At 36.6% G+C, this 21,377-nt stretch overlaps 1 protein-coding gene across 50 annotated transcripts in view; it reads right to left on the reverse strand.

Annotated features, from left to right (window-relative positions):
* Positions 1-21,377, reverse strand: part of Ptprd (protein tyrosine phosphatase receptor type D) — a 2,152,432-nt gene that overhangs the window by 140,853 nt on the left and 1,990,202 nt on the right. For 22 of the 50 annotated variants that reach the window (XM_029539555.1, XM_029539556.1, XM_029539531.1 and 19 more), the window contains 5 exons: positions 20,202-20,228; positions 16,109-16,226; positions 9,223-9,810; positions 8,696-8,796; positions 7,559-7,818 (listed from right to left, as the gene is read on the reverse strand). In XM_029539555.1, the coding sequence (XP_029395415.1) occupies positions 7,559-7,818; positions 8,696-8,796; positions 9,223-9,810; positions 16,109-16,226; positions 20,202-20,228 (1,094 nt within the window). The remainder of the gene's footprint in view (positions 1-7,558; positions 7,819-8,695; positions 8,797-9,222; positions 9,811-16,108; positions 16,227-20,201; positions 20,229-21,377) is intronic. The other 28 variants (XM_029539561.1, XM_029539560.1, XM_029539546.1 and 25 more) reach the window with 5 other exon arrangements.

Here is a 21,377-nt window from a genome sequence, read left to right on the forward strand (position 1 = left end):
GGATGCATAACCATTAAATTATAGAATTTTAACACACTCTGTTCCAGAATTTCTCTTCATTCTCTTTTTCTTAATCCAAGGAGAGTCCATTCTCACTCTGAACTTATATTACCTTTATGTAAATGATGCACAAATAATTATCTTCACCCCCAAATCTCTTCTGAATGTCAAAGATTCATCCACTCCATGTGCCAAAGTACTTAGCTATTGTTGTGGTGACAAGGAAATAAATACCAAGTCTTTCCTGCTCTCAGGCTGTACCATAGCCACTGCAACCCCAGCAGGAGATGCGGCCATTACATTGGAAGTCTGTTTTCACTTTTTTCCTCCCCCCTCCTGGTTCATTTCCAAGTGCTCTTAACTTCTGAACCCCATCTCCAGAGGATTCGACTCTCTACTGCTCTACTGCCACCCATCTGGCCTCATTCCATTTTGTTGTCATGTCTGAACAATAGTCCCATAACTTTTCTTCTCTACCAACTATCTTTTTCTAGTCTAGTCTCTGAAATTTTCATTTCACAATACAAAATTGATTGTGCCATTTCAACCCCCGATGATATTTCAATGGAGCCTTATTTCATTCAGGATAAAGACCAAGATATTGCAAAGCCTGTCAGAATCTTGCTTGAATCTCTTTTCCCACATTGAGTTATACCGAGATTGGCTTTCAGTGTTTTGAATTGATCGTGGGGCATTTGGTCACCACATCCTTGATCATTCTGTCCCAACTGTTTAAAAGCTCAAATTAATTCTTTCCTTGAATACTAATTAACTTATTACTTCACAAGACAACTATTTTCTGACTTCTGGTAGGACTGTTTCATAAATTGACCATTTTGCATCTATAGTGTTTTTACACTGTTTAAACGATGTTTGATATTTAAAAGAATATTATTAAGGTAGATGTACATGTAATCTCTTCACAATTCATTAAACACTGCCAGGTTAGCACTGAACTTCTTTTCTTCTGAACAGTGGAAATGGTTAGGCTAGGTGGCCCTTGAGGATTTGTGTCTCGTCTAAACTAAGTAGTTAAAATGTTTGTTGTTCCCTAGGAGAGTTTACAATTTTCATTTTTATCAAGCACCTTCTCCTTTCATTAGAAAAATAATGACATGGTCACATAGAGTTTACACAGGAAACATATCCTTACTACATTTTTCTTTATCAGCTTACGAGTAATCTTTGTTCTAATCTCACATGATACCTTATGAAAGACGAGAGGACTCAGATAAGGGTAGGGGGACAAATAGGTAGCTGATATATGTCCTATAAATGTATATTAACAAAATGACACCAACTGAGTAAAATTTTTTGAAATGGAAAATACTTTTGATAAAACTAAGTTCTATATTGCACCTTGCTTACTGGCCTGAAGCCTGGATTTCAGGCTCAAAATACCTTTGTCAACAAAGACTTCAACTATTATGTTACTAGAATAGGTTAAAACCTTCTTAATTAACGTATCCAGAAAGCCTATGACTACTTATAAATTATGAGATAGTTTTTCAGTATATTAGATTTAACTAGATAAGTTAAATATAACCTTCGTAGTTTAAATTATATTAAGTAAAGTTTTAGTCATTTCATTTAATACACTATTATCAAGGGTGCAAGCTCCATATAATTATCTGAGAAGGCAAGTTCTGGTCTTTGTTACATAGTCCTACTTCAAATGCAGCCAGCCTTTTAGCATTTGTAATCGGTCCTGGCATTGTGAAATTTGTTATTTAACTGGAGGTCAAAATCTTTTTCAAAGTTCAAGGATAAATGTCAATCTTCACATAATTTTTCCTGTTATGTTTTGTGTGTATTGCTTAAATCAAATTACTTTATCATAGAAAACCAACAGTAGGTTTAATGATATTTCCAATTTCTATCTTCAGATTAAGATGTTGGATTGTTTTAGATGTGTGTGGTATGGGAGGTTATTTAGCCTTAGCTTCATTCACTTCACTGATGAAGCAGTGAGGTGCTAAATAGGAAGGCTTCCCTTGTCTTTCATGCAATTCTGGCAACCTACAGGATTATGACATTCCCAGCATCCCAGTCTTGGGGCCAGATTAAGTGCTGGAACTCTATTTGTTCTACTATCTGCCTAAGGAGAGTTGTTTAATTCCTATTTCTTATTTATTTATTTCACACACACACACACACACACACACACACACACACACACACACACACGCGCGCGCGCGCGCGTATGTGTGTGTGTGTGTGTGTGTGTGTATGAGTGTTTTGCCTGTATGTTTGTGTACCAAATATGTGCTGTGACAATAGAGAATACACTTTTCCATTTCTGTTCTGAAATGTTAAGCCATTATGAAACTAATTTTATACCTGGTAGCTGGCACCTGGCAGTAGCATTATCTATAAACACAATCCAGGTTCAGCTTTCAGTTTTAATCAATCAGAGTCAAATGCTGCTATGTAAAAACCACAGGAGAGCCCTTTTTCATGAATCTGCCTCATGTTGGAATAATGGTGGCATTATAGAAATTTCTAATTGGTATTCTGTCTTCACAACTATTACAAACTAAGACTGAAGCATCACAGAATCCATGACAACAGAACTGGATGCGTTCTTGAGGTTGCTTACAAAATAATTCAGCCATTTGCTTGTCTCCACAAGACAATAAAAGAGCCAAGTACAAGAAAAAGACAGAAATAAGGAGCTGTGTCTTCAATAAATGAACAAGAGTTTGTTGGATAGATGGATCTAGTTAGGAGTCCTTCAGGCTCTTCCAGAGGACCTGAGTTTAGTTCCAATACCCACATCATGTGGCTCACCTTTACTTCCAATTGTAGGGTAAGTTGCATGCTACTCTGGCTTATGCATGCACAGCATGCTCTATCATATACACATAAACAAAAGGAATATTTTAAGTGGATAAGAAACCACTTAATTAGCACATGGTAAAGACAGGCTAGGAGTTAAGACCTCACAATTAATGTGGACGGAATTGAGAAAAGCATGGTTTCTATTAGTAAGCAAATAGCCTTCAGTCATCAAACCGTTCGTTAGACAGGAGACAATGTTATTCAGCACTGTTACAGATAGTTAAGAAGTTAGCATCCACAGGTCAGATAGAGTTCTATTTGCTTTCTGCATTTCATTCACAGAATACTGGACAAAACATTACAGTATTTTCTACTTCAAAATTGGCCAACTATTGTAAATGGCACAGGATGATGTGGGACCTTCTTGAAATTACTGCTCATCCCATGTATAGAAATAGAGATGCCAGACAGAATGGGCATGTTTCAACTATTATTCCTTTAAAAAGCCCTAGAAAATAATTTATTAACATAAACATCAGTATAAGTTTATTATGCACTTTATTAGATATTTTCTTTACTTGCATTTCAAATGTTATTCCTTTCCTGCTTTCCCCTCTGAAAACCCCCTATCCCCTCCCCCTACCCCCTGCTCAACAACCCACCCATTCCAGCTTTCTGGCCCTGGCATTCCCCTACACTAGGGCCTAGAGCCTTCACAGGAACAACATTTTTAATCAGATCTTCTTTTCATTCTCTATAGGTTTGTTATTCTTCCTGCTCCAGCACCTTTGTAGTTTAATTTTTTTAAAAAAATTTTTTTTTCAGAATGAAGAAATGTATTTCTGAGAATCTTCATTTCATTTCTAGAAAACAGATTTTCCACCGCGGTTTGTTTGATTTCTGCACGTTATTAGTTATGTCTCCTCCTGTTACCAAAGTTTTATTGCTTTTTCCCGAGTCTAAATGCAAGTAGATGTGTCCAAAGCACATAAGTCAAAAGTAACACTGACCAAGCTAAAAAACCAAAAACACAACCAAATAAACAAAAACCCCTAAGGCACAGAAAACATTCTGTAACATCTGAACTCATTCAGAAGTTGAAACATGAAACTGAAAATTGCCACCAATGAATAAAAATGCCAAATTTCACTAAAGGCTTCCCTAAGAAACCGGTTCATTTTCTTGATCAACCAAGAAAAGTCATGAAAACACAGCCAGCTTCAATGTCACTCACTATGCTTTGTCACGCTCACCTTTCCGGTTTTGTTCAAGGAAACACTAGTTTTGTTTAATAGATTGAATTTATCATCCTTATTTTCTGCTAGTTTGTACTCATCTACAACTTTTAAGCTTCCTCAAATCTTTCTCAGTCTACACTGAATCTAACCACCTCCATCAGCACTCTTTTCCAGACATCTCTGTTGAGCTGACCTGATTTCTGCTTCCGGAGCACGCTACTTCATTGGAACCATGAGAGCCATTTTCTGTATCTTACGATAAGATAGGACGAAATCTTGACATAGTACTAGAAATACACTGTGTACACAATATGGATTTGCTAGATTCTAACAGGAAAGGTAGGATGTGCTATGAGAGACCATGTACCCGCTGTTTCCTGGTCTTTGCTATGAGCTCTCTGCTCCCCACCCAGATAGCAACCTGAATTTGGGTTTTTGGGGTTTTTGTTTGTTTGTTTGTTTTGTTTTGTTTTGAATTGTTGTTGTTGCTGCTGCTGCTGTTTGTGTATTAGTTTTTTTTAGATAAAGTTTCTCTGTATAGTCCTGGCTGTCCTGGAACTAGCTCTATATCCCAGGTTGGCATTAAAATCAAAAGATTTACCTGCCTCTGCCTCCTGAGTGCTAGGGTTAGAGGCATGTGTCACTACCACCCTGCAAAATTTGTGATTTGTAAAAGCCTACGGATAGATGTCATCTTTTCTACAATGCCTCTATAAGTTATTAAACCTGGGTTAGGAGCCCAGACAATCACAGAACATTGTGACAGAAATCATTATTTAAATCTACCTAGTAAGTGAAGTGTTGCTTAATCATAATAATAATATAGTTTGAACTTCTTTTGTTGAATGAACTTCTGCCACATTGTCTGCCACACCATAGCTGTTCAAAGCGTGTCTGCTACGTCTAAGGCCTCCATAGTTTGATGGATGATAATTATAATAAAACCGGATTAAACTCTGTATGTTAAAAGATGTGCCACTTTTTTGTTGTTGTTGTTGTTTTGCTTTTTTGTGAGTCAGGGTCTTACCATGTAGTCCTGGTTGGTTTGCAACTCACTATGTAGATTAGGTTTTCCTCAATCCCTGAGATCATCCTGCCTCTGCCTGCCAAATGGTAGACTAAAGGTATAGTCTAGCTCCTACAACTTTATATATTTTTCCATTATATTTCAATAAAGTGGTTTCAAAAATATGTTTATCTGTTAATAATAACAGAAACTCAGAATGAATTAAAAAGTCAACACATAAATATAATCTTGCACTCATATTAAATTTTACTGCGATAAAAAATGTGCTGGCATTATATTTTCACTTTTAATTTGCAGAAACTGAAAAAGAAGATTAGACAAAATGAAGACCTTATCTGAGTGCATTTTGGAAATTCTATTACTTGTGGTGAAACCTGCCATCGTTTTTTATCAAATAAACGTCAAGCGAAGGTCTGTGCAGGAAAGATTGATTTGGCTGAGTGTAAAGTGGGTCAAAGTTACTACTTAATCCTGACTGAATTTCACAAATTATACTTCACTAAAATTTCTTCTTTCATATTTTTATTTCTAATGCTGGTTTATTTTTCATTATTTCTTTCAGTTTGGGGTAAGATTGCTATCTTGTCCAAAGTTAGGAATTCTCCTGTTCTGTGTGATTGAGACAGGGACTTGCTATTAAGCCAAGCCACCTGCAAACTTCCAGTCTTCTTGCCTCAGCCCTTCCAGCGCTAGGATGACAGCAGTGTCACCATAGCAGGCTGGAACTTGGAGTTCTTCACTTACTGTTTAAATGTCCCATCCCACATAGTGACTTTGCCACCATGGCCTCACCCAGGTGCCCTCTGTATATGAAACTGACCTCAGACCTCAGTGGACTCTCTTCTTATTGCTACCTTTGTTTTATCTTTGTTTCATGTTTTCATCTTATTGCTTCTATGTTCTGCCATTCCCTATAGAAACTAATGCTGCTCTGGTGGCTCCCAGATTTGTGCCTGTAGTATCACGTCACTTTTCTGAACCCACACTTCTGACTGGATAGTTCATACAAAGACCTCATTTAGAATATATATTCACTGTTGAGTTCAACAGCGATTTTCATTTTCGTATTTCACATCTTCGGTGAATAGTAACCCTGTCCAATTTGCCGCAGATTTCTTCTTGATATTTTACCACTTTGATGAATAGTCCCAGTCTGTCATGTTCTCTAAGCTCACACCTCTAAGCCATGTGTGATACTGTTCCTTTCTCTGACCTCTTTAAAGCACATACTGACCCCTGCTGCACTTCTGCTAAAGTGTTTCTCCCACTTTCCTCTGCCTCCTGTGTGGACCACTATTTGCCCTACTTTGTTGTTGTGTAATTTGTCCAATGCCAACTGACTATGTGATGACATCTCAAAAAGTTTCTCTACCACATTAGGAGGCTCTGGTTATTGTAGCAGTACCTGAACTATGCTCACATGCCTTTCTGTACAACTTCAAACATTTCCCAAAAATTTCATCTTGACTTTATCATGAAATACAATAAAAATAAAAATATATATTTTCCTTCCAAACAGGTAACAGTTCTATCTAATATGTCAGAAAATATTCAGTAAGTGGCTCCTAAAATGGAAAGATAAAAATGAGATATCATATGATTGGTATCACACTGGTTTTTGCATCTAGAGTTTTAGTGAATTTCTGCTGACTATAGAACACAGCTCAACCTGCAGAGTACAACATGCCTCTTGTCTACCCTTTTACATCCCCAACCCTCACCCACTCCCCATCATGACCAAGTGTTCTGGGTCCAACCTGACAGGACTACATGCTGCCCCAACTAAAGTATGCACTGCCCTTGAACATATAACTTTCTGGCTTATAGTTTGTAAGCTTCCTACTTGACCTTCAAAATGATGTTAGCAAGGTCAGTCTTGAGGATAACTGTAACATTAGTCTTTTCATATTTCCTATTCTGTGCCAGACTCACTGAAGACAGAGGCCAACTTCCTTTCATTGCTAAGGTCTACACTTGTACTTCATATACTTCAATGATACGGTCTGTTCTTCTATTAGCTATGAAGTCAGCTGCGTATACATCTTTGGACAAACTTGTCAACTGACTGGTCTACTGGCTTTCACACAGTGATGTGTGGTATATTTTCTAATGTTTCATTTTTCCTTCAATGTTATTTCGTACTTGAATCCTTCCTATATTTTAGCACACAAACAAAATCTCGCTATCATATATTATTTTCAAATACTTAAGTTATTGCTGTCAATTATCAACTGATTTCCATATGCCACAATAAATTGTATTTTAGCAACTGGTTGTCTCTCTTTCAAACTAATATGGCTGTAACAGAAAAAAACCCCCACAATGGTACAATGATGAGATTGAGTTAGCATGAATATGAATAGAGAGTGTGATAAATCCTGGATAGTAAAAGAATGAGCCTACATAGGAGAATCTCCCATGTTATAGTCAGCAATCCATCCTTTTGTAACAACAATAACACTGAAATACAAGTTCTATATTTACTTGCCTTTCTTTCCTTGAATTAACTTACTTTATGTTTTCATTTGCAGGAACATCAGGCAGTTGCACAGTAATCATGCCATCCAAGTTTGTCTTCCCAATGAAGGCAGGCTTGGTGCGGAGCACATCTGGGGCAGTCTTTGCTGTCACCCTATGCTGCAATCCACCAGCACTGTTCCCACGATTGGTTAACACAAAGGAATAAGACTTCTCAGGCTTCAGGTTAACAATCAGCTTCTGGGTAGCTCGGCCATCCACTTCTTCCACCATTTTCCCATCATCATAAAGAATCTACAGAGATACAATCAGTCACAGATTGCTTATCAGTCTCTCAACCAATTGTTATTTACTTTCTTTGTCAGCTCACATCTATTTCTGGGCAGTTCCTAATCCCATAAGTTTTTGTAATTCTGGTGTCTGCATCAATTCTCTTGATAGTTCTTACTCTGTAAAGGTAAAAAGTTCCCAGGTCTCTCAAAAAATGCACAACAAAGAAATAGTCCAATAACCTTTCAAGATTTAACACATTAGTTACATAGGATCAGAATTAAGTGTCCTATGCTTTCAATGGATTATATCCATAATTTTCCAGGAGGTTTTAAATCCTGTTCTAAATATATTTTCATTTACCAAGAATATTTTTATATGCATTTCACAAATAATAACTACTTGTTGCTATTTTTGAAGATCTCAGTGGCAAGTCAGCTTTATTTTTAAAGTGCTTGGAATTCAGACCAATAAATGCAATCTTAAAATCATACAGAACACTGTATTGAAAATTAATTGAAATCGTATAGACCCCCACCTTTTAATGGGAATGGAAAGAATTAGTTTGCTGTAAAAAGTTCAAGTTCAATTTACTAGGAACCATGTCAGTCATGACAGTGTGACTCTGGGTGTCTACTTACTCTCTAGAATGAAAAAGGTCACCGTATTAAAGCTCTACCTGCAACTAGTTCACGAAATTCAAAAATAACACTAGAACCTATGAGCCCAAATCAACTTTGTTTAATAGTACTGGAGAGCTAACCCGGGGCCTCAGACATGCTAGGCAAATGTTTTAACATGAAACTATAACCATAGCTCTTCTGTCTAAATCAAAGTTTTCTGTGTTACAAATAACATGCCGCTATGGACTGTCCGTTATACTTGTGCAAAGAATACTTACTTTGAAAGGCATAGCAGAATTATAATTCTCTGGAATCTCCCAAGACAGCAGTACTGAAGTCTTCATAACTGCTTTGACATGAAAATTTTTTGCAAACACTGCTGGAAAAGGAAAAACTATGTATTTACACTATTCTTAAAGCACATACTTGTTCTTTTCCTTCATGGATCATAAGTATAGATGCTGCCTACATAGAACAAAGACAGAAATGTGATTTGCCTACCTGTTTAGAGCATTCATTTTAATACCCATTCTCATAAAGAACTCTCCTTTCTCTCCAATTCAGTCAACTAACCTCTGTTTATCTTACCTGAAGGCATAGAGTACTGCCAGCCAGCCTTGCAATGGCTTTCCATAACTGAAATCTATGGTTTTCAAAATGGATTAAGTCATACATACATTACCTGCTTGTAGTGCTGAACCTATTAATATGAATGGGCCGATCAGTTATTTACAGCTTCAATATATTGATTTCCAAAGATCGATATTCCTTTAAAGGAGGAAGGCCATAAGCAGACAAATCCTACCTTGATCCACAGGCAGTGTCCTGAACTGGACACTGGGACTATATGGCCCGGGCCCTTTGCTCGTGTGAGCACGTACTTTTACATCATATGTAGTATCTGATTTTAAGCCAGTGAGTGTCATAGAAGTGTCAGCTGGAACAATAAGATGCTCCATTGGGAGAAGAGGAACGTTGATATCCCTATACAGGAGGGTATACTTGGTGATAACTCCATTTCTCTCTGCTAGGACAGGGGGTTGCCACGATAACTGAACAGAGGTTGAAGTGGTGCTTTCTGAGTGGAGGTTTTGAGGGAATCCAGTTGGTATTTCTTCTGGAACAGAAATTTCTTTCACCATTTCCTCCCCGAAGCCCACTTTGTTTCTGGCTGAGAGTCTAAAGACATATGATGCACCCTTGTGGATATCTGTGGCTGTGAAGTGATCTTCTTTCTCAGAGAACTCCAGAGTCGTGAGTGGCTCCATGTCTTTCCTGCCAAACTTAAGTCGGTAGCCCTGAAGGGGTCCAAATGTGTCCACAGGGGGGTGCCATTGAATGAGTGCAGTATTCATTTGGGTGTGGTTAATCACGAGCCGGGGTTTCCCTGGAACTAGAGCACACAGAATGGAGTGGTAAGAATGGCTGCCCTTTAGGGTCATATGTCAGCTAGTGCCAAGTGGGGAAGACACTCTACTAGTATTCTCCTCTTCTTGTTTATAAAGAAAGCAATGTTTATTGTATAAACCATTGTCAAATAATCTTTTCCTTTCTTTAGTAAAGTAAGATGACATAGAATTTGGTAATGAATACAACCTTTGTAAATCAATGCTTTTTCTTGCCATAGAAAAATGAATCTGAGTAATGATTAACAAAATAGATATAGCTAATGAGAGCAATAACTACAATGACTAGTTATGTACAATGTACTAATAATATAAGAAGACTATTGTACATCATTAGATTTAAACACTCCCTCCTCACTATAAGTGATAGGTGGTTATTATTATCTTTAATTTCTGTAATGAAAAAGAGGCTAGAAAACTCTGCAAGGTTAGATGCCCAACAAAGAAGAAAGCTGTAGATCTTATCCAGAGAACCACAGTCCACACCCACAACTATGTATCCATTTGTATATTTTTGTAACTTCCCTTATCTATATACAAATTACCCTTATGATGTTCTTAATCTTATTATTGTGAATTATTACATGATGAGGTGCAGATAAAAAAATTCCATTCATATCAATGAACATTATCAATCATCAGAGTGCTGAACTGTTTGTGTTTAGGAGCTAGTCTCTTCTGAGGACACACTTCAAGTTAAATTAGATATATAAAGACATACACTGTATTCATTCATAACCTATTACTCCAGGTATTGTTAGTGGAGACAACAACCATTTCTGGAGTTGATAAACAACAACTCTAAAGAAGAGTGGAAAAGCTGGGGGAACTACAAACAACAGGAAACCAAAGCTATAGAAAGAAACAGGAATGAAAGGGGAAAAGTGGAAGACTTATACTCCTGGAATACAGGAGATTAAATGGATTTAAATGGGTATTTTTATACAAATTGTAAGAAAAGTGTAGACAGATGATGAGGCAATCCAAGAATCTTGCAATATATGTTGTTAACACGTTCATTTTATATGCCAGTAAGTTGTGGCCCAAGTAGGCATGAGCACTGATCTAGGGTATGCTCCTTAACACCTGGAGTAATAGTTTTCATTCTCATCCTTCTTAGATTCAGAGTACATGTATATAAGTCAGCTAACATCCAATGTATGCAAATAATAAAAGTATACATGTGTTGGGCTAGGACTCTTAACTACTGTGAATTCAGTGTTTCTCAAGAAAATGTAACATGTTCACATTGAACACACTTTCAGAGAAATGTATTCTAACAATGTCACCTTCAGAATGCTGCATACTTTAATTTAAAAAAAAGACTTTATGCTAGACATTGGGCCATACACATCACTTCATGTATGTAGAAAGTTTACACAATTTTTTCATTAAAATGTAAGTCTCTGTTGAGAAAAAGTTCATGTTCTAATTGGTGCCTCAAACGGAGAATACATCTCGTAATAAACAATACCTACTTGAAACTATGATGTGGGGATATAGTTCTTAATCTTAAATGCTCCAGGAAGAATCTGTTCTCTTAAATATATTTAATAAACTTTGTATAAAATTCTGGTTTCAAGAAACTACAAAATCAAATGTATTCTATCCCTCTTGTCTTAATAAGAAATGTGAAACGATACACATATAAACTTGCTAGCCATATATGATCATATCATTATCAAACTAATGATTCACTTTAAAATACTCTTAGGAGTCAAATTAGCAAATGTATGTTACACCAGAAAGTTATAAACAATAATGCTGACATTGTGAAAACATACAATTGTTCTTCAGTAGGAGTGAAAGCTTGGATAGGAATATGTAGACACTTTTTCACTGTTGTTACATTCTACATTCTGGGATATAAAGCTCTTGGGCTAGAGACCATGGGATGGAATAATGTACTTTAAGTTCTATCATCACTTTTAACCCACTCTCTTCTACTACTGTTCTCAAAGCAGTTCATGTTTTCCCAAAATATTTATTTGTTTTAAAGTTAGAAATACAACTAAGTGTAAGAACTCTGAGGCAGTTATTGTAAACACTACAAATTACCACAGGAAGTACAAGCTGAAAAAGTAAATGTTGAAGTCTGGAGGAGAACCCACATTGCCACCTCTGACAGACTGGCCACATGCAGGGAAACCTAAATTCTTCATAATGCATAAGAAAAACAAAATGCAGAATTTAAAGAAGTTGGGAGTGATGGTTTCAAAGAGTTGCTGTATTTTACTGAGAGAAGGATAGGATTAAAAAGGGAAAGGAAAAAAAATAGCATCACTCCATATATGGTGAAAATACCTTTCCAAAAGTTTATATAATGACACCATGAAGCATTATGAAGAGGAAGCAAGTACAGTTTGTTTGCATTGCACAGAACCTTATACCAAGTCATACAGGGATCAGAGCAGGAAGAAGAAAGTTCATAGGGTAATTGTGTTTATAAATTTATGCCTACCTACTGAAAAAGATAAGGTAGTGGAGCTGATGGTCCTATATGTGGATTCATAGGAAACAATGGGGACCACATACGAAGCTCAGGCCAGTATCAGAGTGGGTGTTCTACTTTGTATAGCACTAATGCTTAAGAGCTTTCACACTGTTAGAAGAGTCTCACATTTTTAGAGGATGGCTGAAGTGAGGACTAACAGCATCTTAGTAAACAGCGGACACAGAGGTCAAGGTACATAGTCAACAAGGTAACACTAACTATTGTGACATGTCAACACCTGTCTTGCACCTTTGTGACGTGTCAATCCATGCATGCTTTTGTACCTTTGGGACATGTCAGAGCCTTCTTTTGGATCTTTGTGACATGTTAGTGCCTTCTCTTGCATTTTCAATTCTTTTCCCTTTTTAGACTTTTCACTTTCTAAAATCTTTTAGGATGGCACAAGGATGAATACATTTGGTTAGATCAAAATTCTTTGCAAGATCAATCTATGGAGGCCCACAGCTTCAAATGTTCCAAACTCACCCTCTATTTAAATCATGACTAGTAGCAGTAAGCACAGCTGATTGCCCTTAGTCTATTCCAAATTCTCCAGTCACTGTCTTTAGATCATCCTTACACACAGCTGTGGTGGATGGGCCTGTCGCTGTTCTAGTGAACCAATCCCCTAATGAATAAAGGAGCCAATCACTGGGCGAGTAGGCGGGACTTCCGGGTTGGAGAGGGGAAGAGAGGAAGAAGAGAGACGTGTCCTTTTGGAACGGGACAGAATTAGGGTAAGATGCAGTTGCTAGAGTTTCCCTGGTATCATGGCAGCAGATACGCAAGGTTTCGCCACCGGAGGAATCAGATTTTTAATAAGGTTTACAAGATCAGGTTTTTAGTTGTTGTGCTCAGACATTGAATTACCATTGTTTCTGAACTAAGTTTGTGTTGGCGTTTTCCTTCACTCGGCAGTTCATCTGGGTTCAAGAGGGAAAGGTACAGCTACAGCGGCAGAGCTTGAGTTTGCCTGATGTGCACCACAAAGGCCATGGGAATTTGAAGCATGGTGCTAGTCTGGTAGGGACCCGCCAGTAGGAACTTAGCGAGCTGGATGGAGCCGTTTTTTTTAGGAGCTCCGGACCAGAGAGTCTCCATGAGATAAAACAGGTCAGCCATTGCCCGCCAGTGCATTCCCAGCCTGGCTGCTGGGGCAGAGGCACAATGGCAGGAGCAAGACAGTACTTTTTTAATACTTCCAGCAACACACAGCTGGCCAACAGAGTACTAAAATCCATGGAACAATACACAAAAAGTGTCAAAGCAATAGATTTGTAAATTTTTATTTTAAATTACATTTATATGTAGTTCTCTGTGTAAGAGGATGTGCACATGAGTGTAGGTGCCCACAGTGGCCAGACAAGGGGTAGGATGCTGTGGAGCTGTAGTTACAGGTGGTTGTGGGCCTCTTGATATGGGAACTGGGAGCTGAACTTCAGACCTCTGAGAGAGCAAGATTTCTCCAGCCTGCAAAGTAATGACTGTTTTGTCTTACAGCTCAAGGCCTTAGGCAGTATAGTAGTTGTGATACAGAAAAGTGAGATTATTACCAAAGAGGCTATACACATCATTAGCATTCAAACACAGAAAAGCTAGTTCCATTTGAGTTTTCTCATGTTAGATATAAGTCTTACACAGATTGGTTAAGTTAGGGGCACTACTTGATTTTGAAGGATTGATTGCTTATTGATTCTAGAAATGATGTGCAATAAACAAACCTACAGACAAGGTTTTTACTATTAATATAAAATTTCAAGGGGACCCCAAAATTATCCACAGAAACTATAACTATATACAACTGTTATAACTATATATAACTGTTATGAGGTGTTCATTACAGACTCAGAAAAAGAAGAGGTACTTTTCTGATTATATTCAAAGTGAATTAATATGTTCACACATTGCAGGAAAATGAACTAGGGTGAAGGGATTTTTTTTTTATTACAAGGTAAGTAAACAGCATTAGATAGCCTCTTTAAGGTCAATGAGTATTACTCAGGCATCTGAACTGAACATTTTTCATTTCATTATTCAGGCCTTTCACAGTTAAGAAAGATTAGAAATTGTGAAAGAAAATATCAACATAGTTGGACAACATGAACAAGAACCACACTCTTGTGCAGTGATTAAAAAAATGATATTGTGAAAAGTATTCCTTTTGTGAGGATTTGGGCTGCTCTTCTATATACACTCTGCTTTTATGTCCCTGTCCCTAAGTCTCAGTAAGAATCTGATAATTCACATAAGGCATTAGCAATACAAAAGTATGTCCATAGAAACAGAACAAACTATTTTGTTCAACTTTAAATCAAGAGAGAGAGAAGGAAAGAAAACAAGAATAAAAAAACCCAACATCTTTATCTTGATGGAGTTTTGCCATCTTGAGGCAAGTCCAGGTGGCAGGACTCAAGCGAGGCAAATCTTGTGACATTTAGACAAATTTGGCAGTGAGGTGGCACCCAGGAGGGTGCTCAACATCACAGCTGTTCTCTGCTTTCTCTCTTTACAGAGAGGGATTCCTCCAAAGTTGTGCAAGAGGCAACTCAGGAAGAGTAAAATCAAAACCACAGCAGAAACGTTCCATGGGAGACTGCACTGGGACAGGACTGGAGGAGACTCCTTCTGTAATTATCCCTTAATTTATCAGTTTATGATGCTAGGTCTTCCTGCTGGCTTTCTCTAATGTGGCCAAGCGAAACAAGTCTAACAAGCACCAAAGAAGCTGCCCATCTTTTTAGAAGGAGTGATCTGAAATCATTTAGCCTTTTGATATTATTCAACCTATTCTTTTGTTTTGTTTTGTTTTCCACCATTTGTGTAATTATCTTCCTTGAAAGCCTCACGGAAAAGGTTAGAGGGAAATTGAGAGAAAATAAAGCTGTAAGCCATAAACCCAATCATATGGCAACTCCACTCTAGAGAGGTTTGTGACAGTCAATGTTAACTGCTAACTTGACAGAATCTAGAATTGCATGGAAGGAGGACCTCTGGGGAATGATCTTAATTAGGGAGAAAAATCCTAGCTTAAATGCAGCACTGCCTGGACTTGAGTATAGGCTTAATACAAGGATACAAGCTTTCATTGTTGTTTACTGACTGGGGATGCAATGTGATCAGCTGTTTCAAATTCCTTCTGCCTTGATATCTCTGATATGACAGTGTATTGTGATGATCCAGCCCTTTCCTTCTAAGGTTACATTTGTCAAACTCCCATTGCAACAATAGGAAAAGAAACAAAGTGAGAATCCTTGTGATGATGCTGGATCACTGTGTGACTTCTCTGCTTAGGTGTCTTTCTCCTAGACCTTCATGAATCTAGCTCCTCTACATTCAGTTTTGATAATCTGCTCTGCCAAGAACAATGGCATAGGCCAAGGCAGGAAAGGCTAATAATTAGGAAGGTGCCATCTCAAAACAAAGAAACAAAACAAAACTAGGGTTATGGCCTGCCCTGAAGGGACATGTCCTGAAGACATTTTCTCACATGCAAACTTGCTATTTTACTAATCCACATCAGAAAATAAATTTAATGAGAAGAAATTCTTTTTTGTTATTATATACCTAATACTATAAATGATAGTGGACTCATAGATGCTCAAAAATAACTCGTTGAATGAATACTTGGATTATTTACAAATAATATAAATTTTTTCCTCTCGCCTTAGAAAAATGCTTCATAGTTTAGTACAGTCTATTTTCTTTCGGTGTATCATAATGAAAAAAAAATCATAGTTTACATCCATGTTTACTATTTGGCTGAAGGTAGAAATATGCACAGAAGACATTACCTGCCCCAGTGGTGGACACTAGCTTGGGCTTGCTTCGAGCACCATCTCCTTTGGTGGTGTAAGCTGTGACAGTAAGGGAGTATGAAGTTTCAGGCTGCAGCCCAGAGATGATCATGTCCTGAAATGACACATGCCAAGAACAGTGATTTAAAGCATGCCAGGGAGAACCTGAAGGAAAATAAGGTGACTGATTTCTGTGCATGCCTGGACATGCCCTGAAGCCATGCTAAGCACTCAAGTTCCATGCCTTCAGCTCATGCTATGGAGGTGGGTATGGATGTTAATCGTGAAGTTGGGTATTCGAGCATCCTCAGAAGCAGCTTTCAGAAGTATTAAGACTGAAATCTGGAACCAGACTTCCTTAACATTCTTGAATTTAAACTTTCTTAAATGTTTGATATAAAAAAAAAAAAAGCTCGATAAGGTAGGGGTGCTTACCCATTTACATATTTATTTCCCAAGATAAAGTTAGAATATTATAATCCCAGATGGGTGAAAGATAAGTAAGTTTTATCAGGAAAATTCTTGCAACTGTATCTGGCATATCACAGCTATCTAATACACCAGCTGTTATTCTGTAGCTGCATTTTCCCAAGGTGGTGATGCCCTGAAATGTAGCTAGATTGCTGGCAGGGCAGATGTCAGCATGGTATTTCTGCCCCCCAGGAAGTTGCTAGATAAATAAATGGTTGATCTGTTGAATCTAGATATTTCCTGGGGCTGAAGAATATTTTGAAGACATCAGGAAATAACGACTGGTTAGTTATCTAGCCTGATAACAAAAGTCGTCACACAATGAAGAGAATATTCTGGATATTTAGCGAGCGCTCATACAATTATGATTGAAACTTGAGTTTATGAGATCAGTAATGTGTGCTTAATTATTTCTGATAATTTGGAAAACTAACTCTGAAAATTCTTAATTTTCTTTAATAAGGGTCCAGAACCCTTATTGGTTTAAGACTATCATTGAAATGTGTCTGTAAATTGGATGTTACTTAATTCTTTAGCTGGAGCCCTGGCTAGCAACTTGTCTTGGTGTTTGTGTTTGTTTTGTTTTGTTTTTGTTTTTAGATCCATATACATTCCATACAGACAAAACATATATGGAGCAATTAACAAACTACTTCACTCTTTTGCACAGCTATATTTTCAAGTTGATTATGAATATATTTTTAAAAAGTATTCAATATTATTATCTTCCCAAACTAAAGGGAACCTGAATGAGTAAGGAGTGAGTGAACAAGGCCGCATGAAATACAGTAGGAATTTTCTTGGCAAAGCAATTTATGGGTTCCACGGAACATTACTGCTGAAGCTGAGGCCGAATATGACAGCTTTGACAGGGTACTTTCTCAAAAGAATAAGAATATCATCATTGTGGAAATTGAAACATTTCAAATATCATCCTGTTGAGTGCTTGAAGACTTTATTCAGGCACATAGATGGACATTTTCAGAAAATATATATTTTATCTTTAGGACCTTGAAATGCTGTCACAGAGGACACTCACTGGTGAGCAGTATTATATACCATGGTAGAAAAGCTGGATATTCAGAAACAATGATGGTATAGATGCTAACCTCTTGATGAGATCTCCCAAGATTACTGCTGGATAGCAGACAACCTTGGCGTATAGAAGAAGTTCTATTATCAAGTATGTGGAAACTTTGATTCTACCACACAGTTTTCATTCATAATTTAGAGATATTTTATCCCTGTGTCGTTCTCTTTTTCCAGTTGTTATGGGATAAGGTATATAATATACATTGAAACTGGAGTCCTATATACTGCTAGAGTCTTCGGAGACCATAACACAACTATCACAATCATGCTAATACTTGAGCTACATTTTCTGTCTTTAAGTGGATTGCATTTGCATGGTGGTATTGGACTCCTCTGTGAAGCAGGGTGACCACTTGAAAAGTCAGCAATCCTTCTGCCTCTCATCACCTCTTGTCCCACTTTATACTCTTGCCTCCTAAAAGTCTGTGTTCTTAAGGACTTGTCCTAGTGCCATCAGCCTCATTGCCTTCTAGACTTGGAAAAATAACTGCATTTATTTTCGAACTGAAAATATTTCTCGCTATATCCCAAACTAATGTGCAGCCCCAACTTGGCCCTCTGCTTTAAGTAGCAATGCAATATAGAATCTATTTTGTTGTCTCCCTGTGACATATCGTCTTAAGTTCAACTGGAAAACCTGGAAAGCAATCCCCAGAGTAGACTCTCCCTGATCACTTCCATGGTTTTATGACTGATGACACCTCTTCAACCTTCCACCACCCCTCTTTAAGGTCTTCATCAGCAAGCTTCTGTCGAGTTTTGTCTTAAATGTTGCTCAATCTGATCCTTTTCATTTCTGCTCCCTCAAATTTTGCTGGATTTTGGTCACTTCATGAAGACATTAGAAAAATATCTATTGTTCTTCATGAACTTTTTGTCTTTTAATGCTCCAATTTACCCATTAAATTGCTGTTTTTTCAATGAGGTAGTGTTCAGCTCTGGGTATCATGAAATCAGTTTAATCAACCATGAGCAGTTTCAAATAAAGTAAGAAATTCAATGGATGTGAGCATAAAATGTTGAGTTCATTACATATTTTAATATAAATATGGTTTTATAAAACTTTCATTTCTTTCAAACACATATATACACTGGATCATATCATAAGTGTGTTTCTAACTATGGATCTTAGCCACATACGATATTGCTTTGTACTCAATTTTATGATATCTGATATACTATTTATATTTTCCAAGAACTGAAAAAGGAGTCTTGTGCTTTGGCAATAAATATTTATATGTTAGGTCTCATGGCACTCTAGCATTTAAAACACTTTGATTGGCATTATGGCCATTTGTCCTGAGAGACCACAAGTTTTTCAGGGTCAATGTTTACAGCACATTTAACTCTATATGCTTTGCATATAGTGTAATAATGAATACCAAAAGATTAATTAATGCTAATTCTATTCAGCCTAAGAAAGGAAAAATGCTTTTTGTAACCTTTATATGATTTTTCATTTTACTATGTTTCAATATCTCTCCAAGACAAAATGGAGTCTTCTGACACCTAAGCTGTCAAAGTTTACCTCTTTGCTCCATTTCACAGTAGTTTTATTATAAAAAGCTTTTGTTTTTGTCCAACTAGTCGGTTCATAGTCATATGACCAGAGGTCAGTCCCACTCATCTCCATGGCTGCACCTGCTGTGCACCACTACAAACAGGTAACACATCTTTCTTAGCCCAAATATACCTAAATATTGTCACCTTTGGAACTACAGAGCATTGTTTCAGTTCTCAACTATATTGCCATCTTGCACAGTTATTTCTGAAATTATAACCATATGAGCATTGCCACTGATTTCCATGGCATTACACCTTTATTTAGGATATTTTTTGGCTCCAATTTATAACTGTTTCATATATATATATATATATATATATATATATATATATATATATATATATATATCCCTAGTCTTTGTACTGTTTCCTGTAAGTACTTAGGTGGTAGATGTCCTATCACATGAATATCTTACATAGAATAGGCCCTTTACAAGTAACTAAAGCTATGTATATGTAATAAACAGCACCCTCCCTCAGTGAAACTCTTTTTACTTCTTGACAAGTCTCACTTATTGCCATTCATTGTTTTCTATATGTGACAAAAATTTAGCCAGGTATAGATGGAGTTAATTAGTGTCATAACTATACTGTGTGATATAATGACTGAACAACCCTGGTGTAGAAAATATTAGTAACCTACATCAAACACGTGACATGACCCATATGTGACAACTCCATTTGCAGCATGCTTCCTCTAACTGTGTCACATGGCATAATTAGTACCAGAAACCAAAATAAATGCTATAAGTGCATGACCTTTATTAGACAACCAGTAGCACCATGCTCATTTCACAAAACCAGAAACAAACTGAAAAGTGCATACATTGTTAAGATGAATTAACAACAGTCCATTAGTTCATGCAAATGTGATATCAAATCATGAGTAAGTGAAAGGCTGATGCTGGAGAAACACAAGCATATAAGGTCTGATTTTTTGGCCAAACAGCAAAAATCTACTCACATGTTCAGTAGTATCATCAAATTCCCACTGATTGAGGTTAAGAAAGTTGGGGAAGGGGACAAAATAAAAAGAAATGAAGAGAAACTTGTACCCTTATAAAAAATGATGTTAGCCTCCTTTAATTTAAAATAGGAAAATACAGTCTTCAAAGCAACATATACAATAACATTCCAAAGAATAGATGCATTATACTGTAGACATTCTCACCTTTAAGGGGGTTAAGGTAAATATGTGCTATGTTACTGCTCAAACTGGCACATCTATCTATCAACTAGCAATATGGCTTATTGAAAAAGCAAGCAAGCCACAGAAAACAATCTAATGTTGCTGACCTCAAACTGCTTATGTCAGCAAGTTTTACTTTTTTCATGGGTTGTATAATTAATTTAAGTATTTTAAATAGTTAAACAAGTAATTTTAACTGTTTAAATTACTACAGATTAAAACTACTTAAGTTTCAATGAAGACTTGTGAGAGGTACTTAAATTTCAATGAAGAGTCAAGAAACACAAATTAAATGGAGAGAAAAATTAGGGAAGAAAATTAATAAACAGAAGAGAGAAAAACATAAATTTATTAGCTATATAACAATAAAGGTGGAGATGGAGTTTTATTTATTTTTTTATTTTTAATAAATATATTTTATTAATCACTAATCCAATGGACAAATTATATTACTTAATTATATTAACTGCATATAGTATACTGATATATAAATATTAATATTATGTTAAATATATTGATTATGAGATGAAGTTTTATAATGTTCCCAAATTTAGATATTTTAAAATAGCAACAATGATGTTATTATCATTACATTATAGAAATATTCTACTTTAAGAGCAGTACAATATAGATTTAAAAAATTATAAAAAATCATGTAGATTTTTGATGGTTCTCTAGCATTTGAGATTGATTTAGTTTTAAAATCTCCTTTTTGGAGTTTATAATTATCATTGTGAACCGTTAATGGGCTCTTTTCATTCTGTTTATATAAAATTTCTTTACTATGTATCCATTTTATTCCACTGACCATGGAATTTTCTGGATATTTGAATGAAGAAAGCATTTGGGGAACTGTAAGATACCAAAACACCAGTGGGTATGAGTCTGAGGTAAAGTTGGCTGGATTTACAACTGTGTCATAACAAGACTCAAAGGCTCACTGGGAATTGA

This window comes from Mus pahari, chromosome 6, assembly GCF_900095145.1.
Source record: "Mus pahari chromosome 6, PAHARI_EIJ_v1.1, whole genome shotgun sequence".
Lineage (NCBI taxonomy): Eukaryota > Metazoa > Chordata > Mammalia > Rodentia > Muridae > Mus > Mus pahari.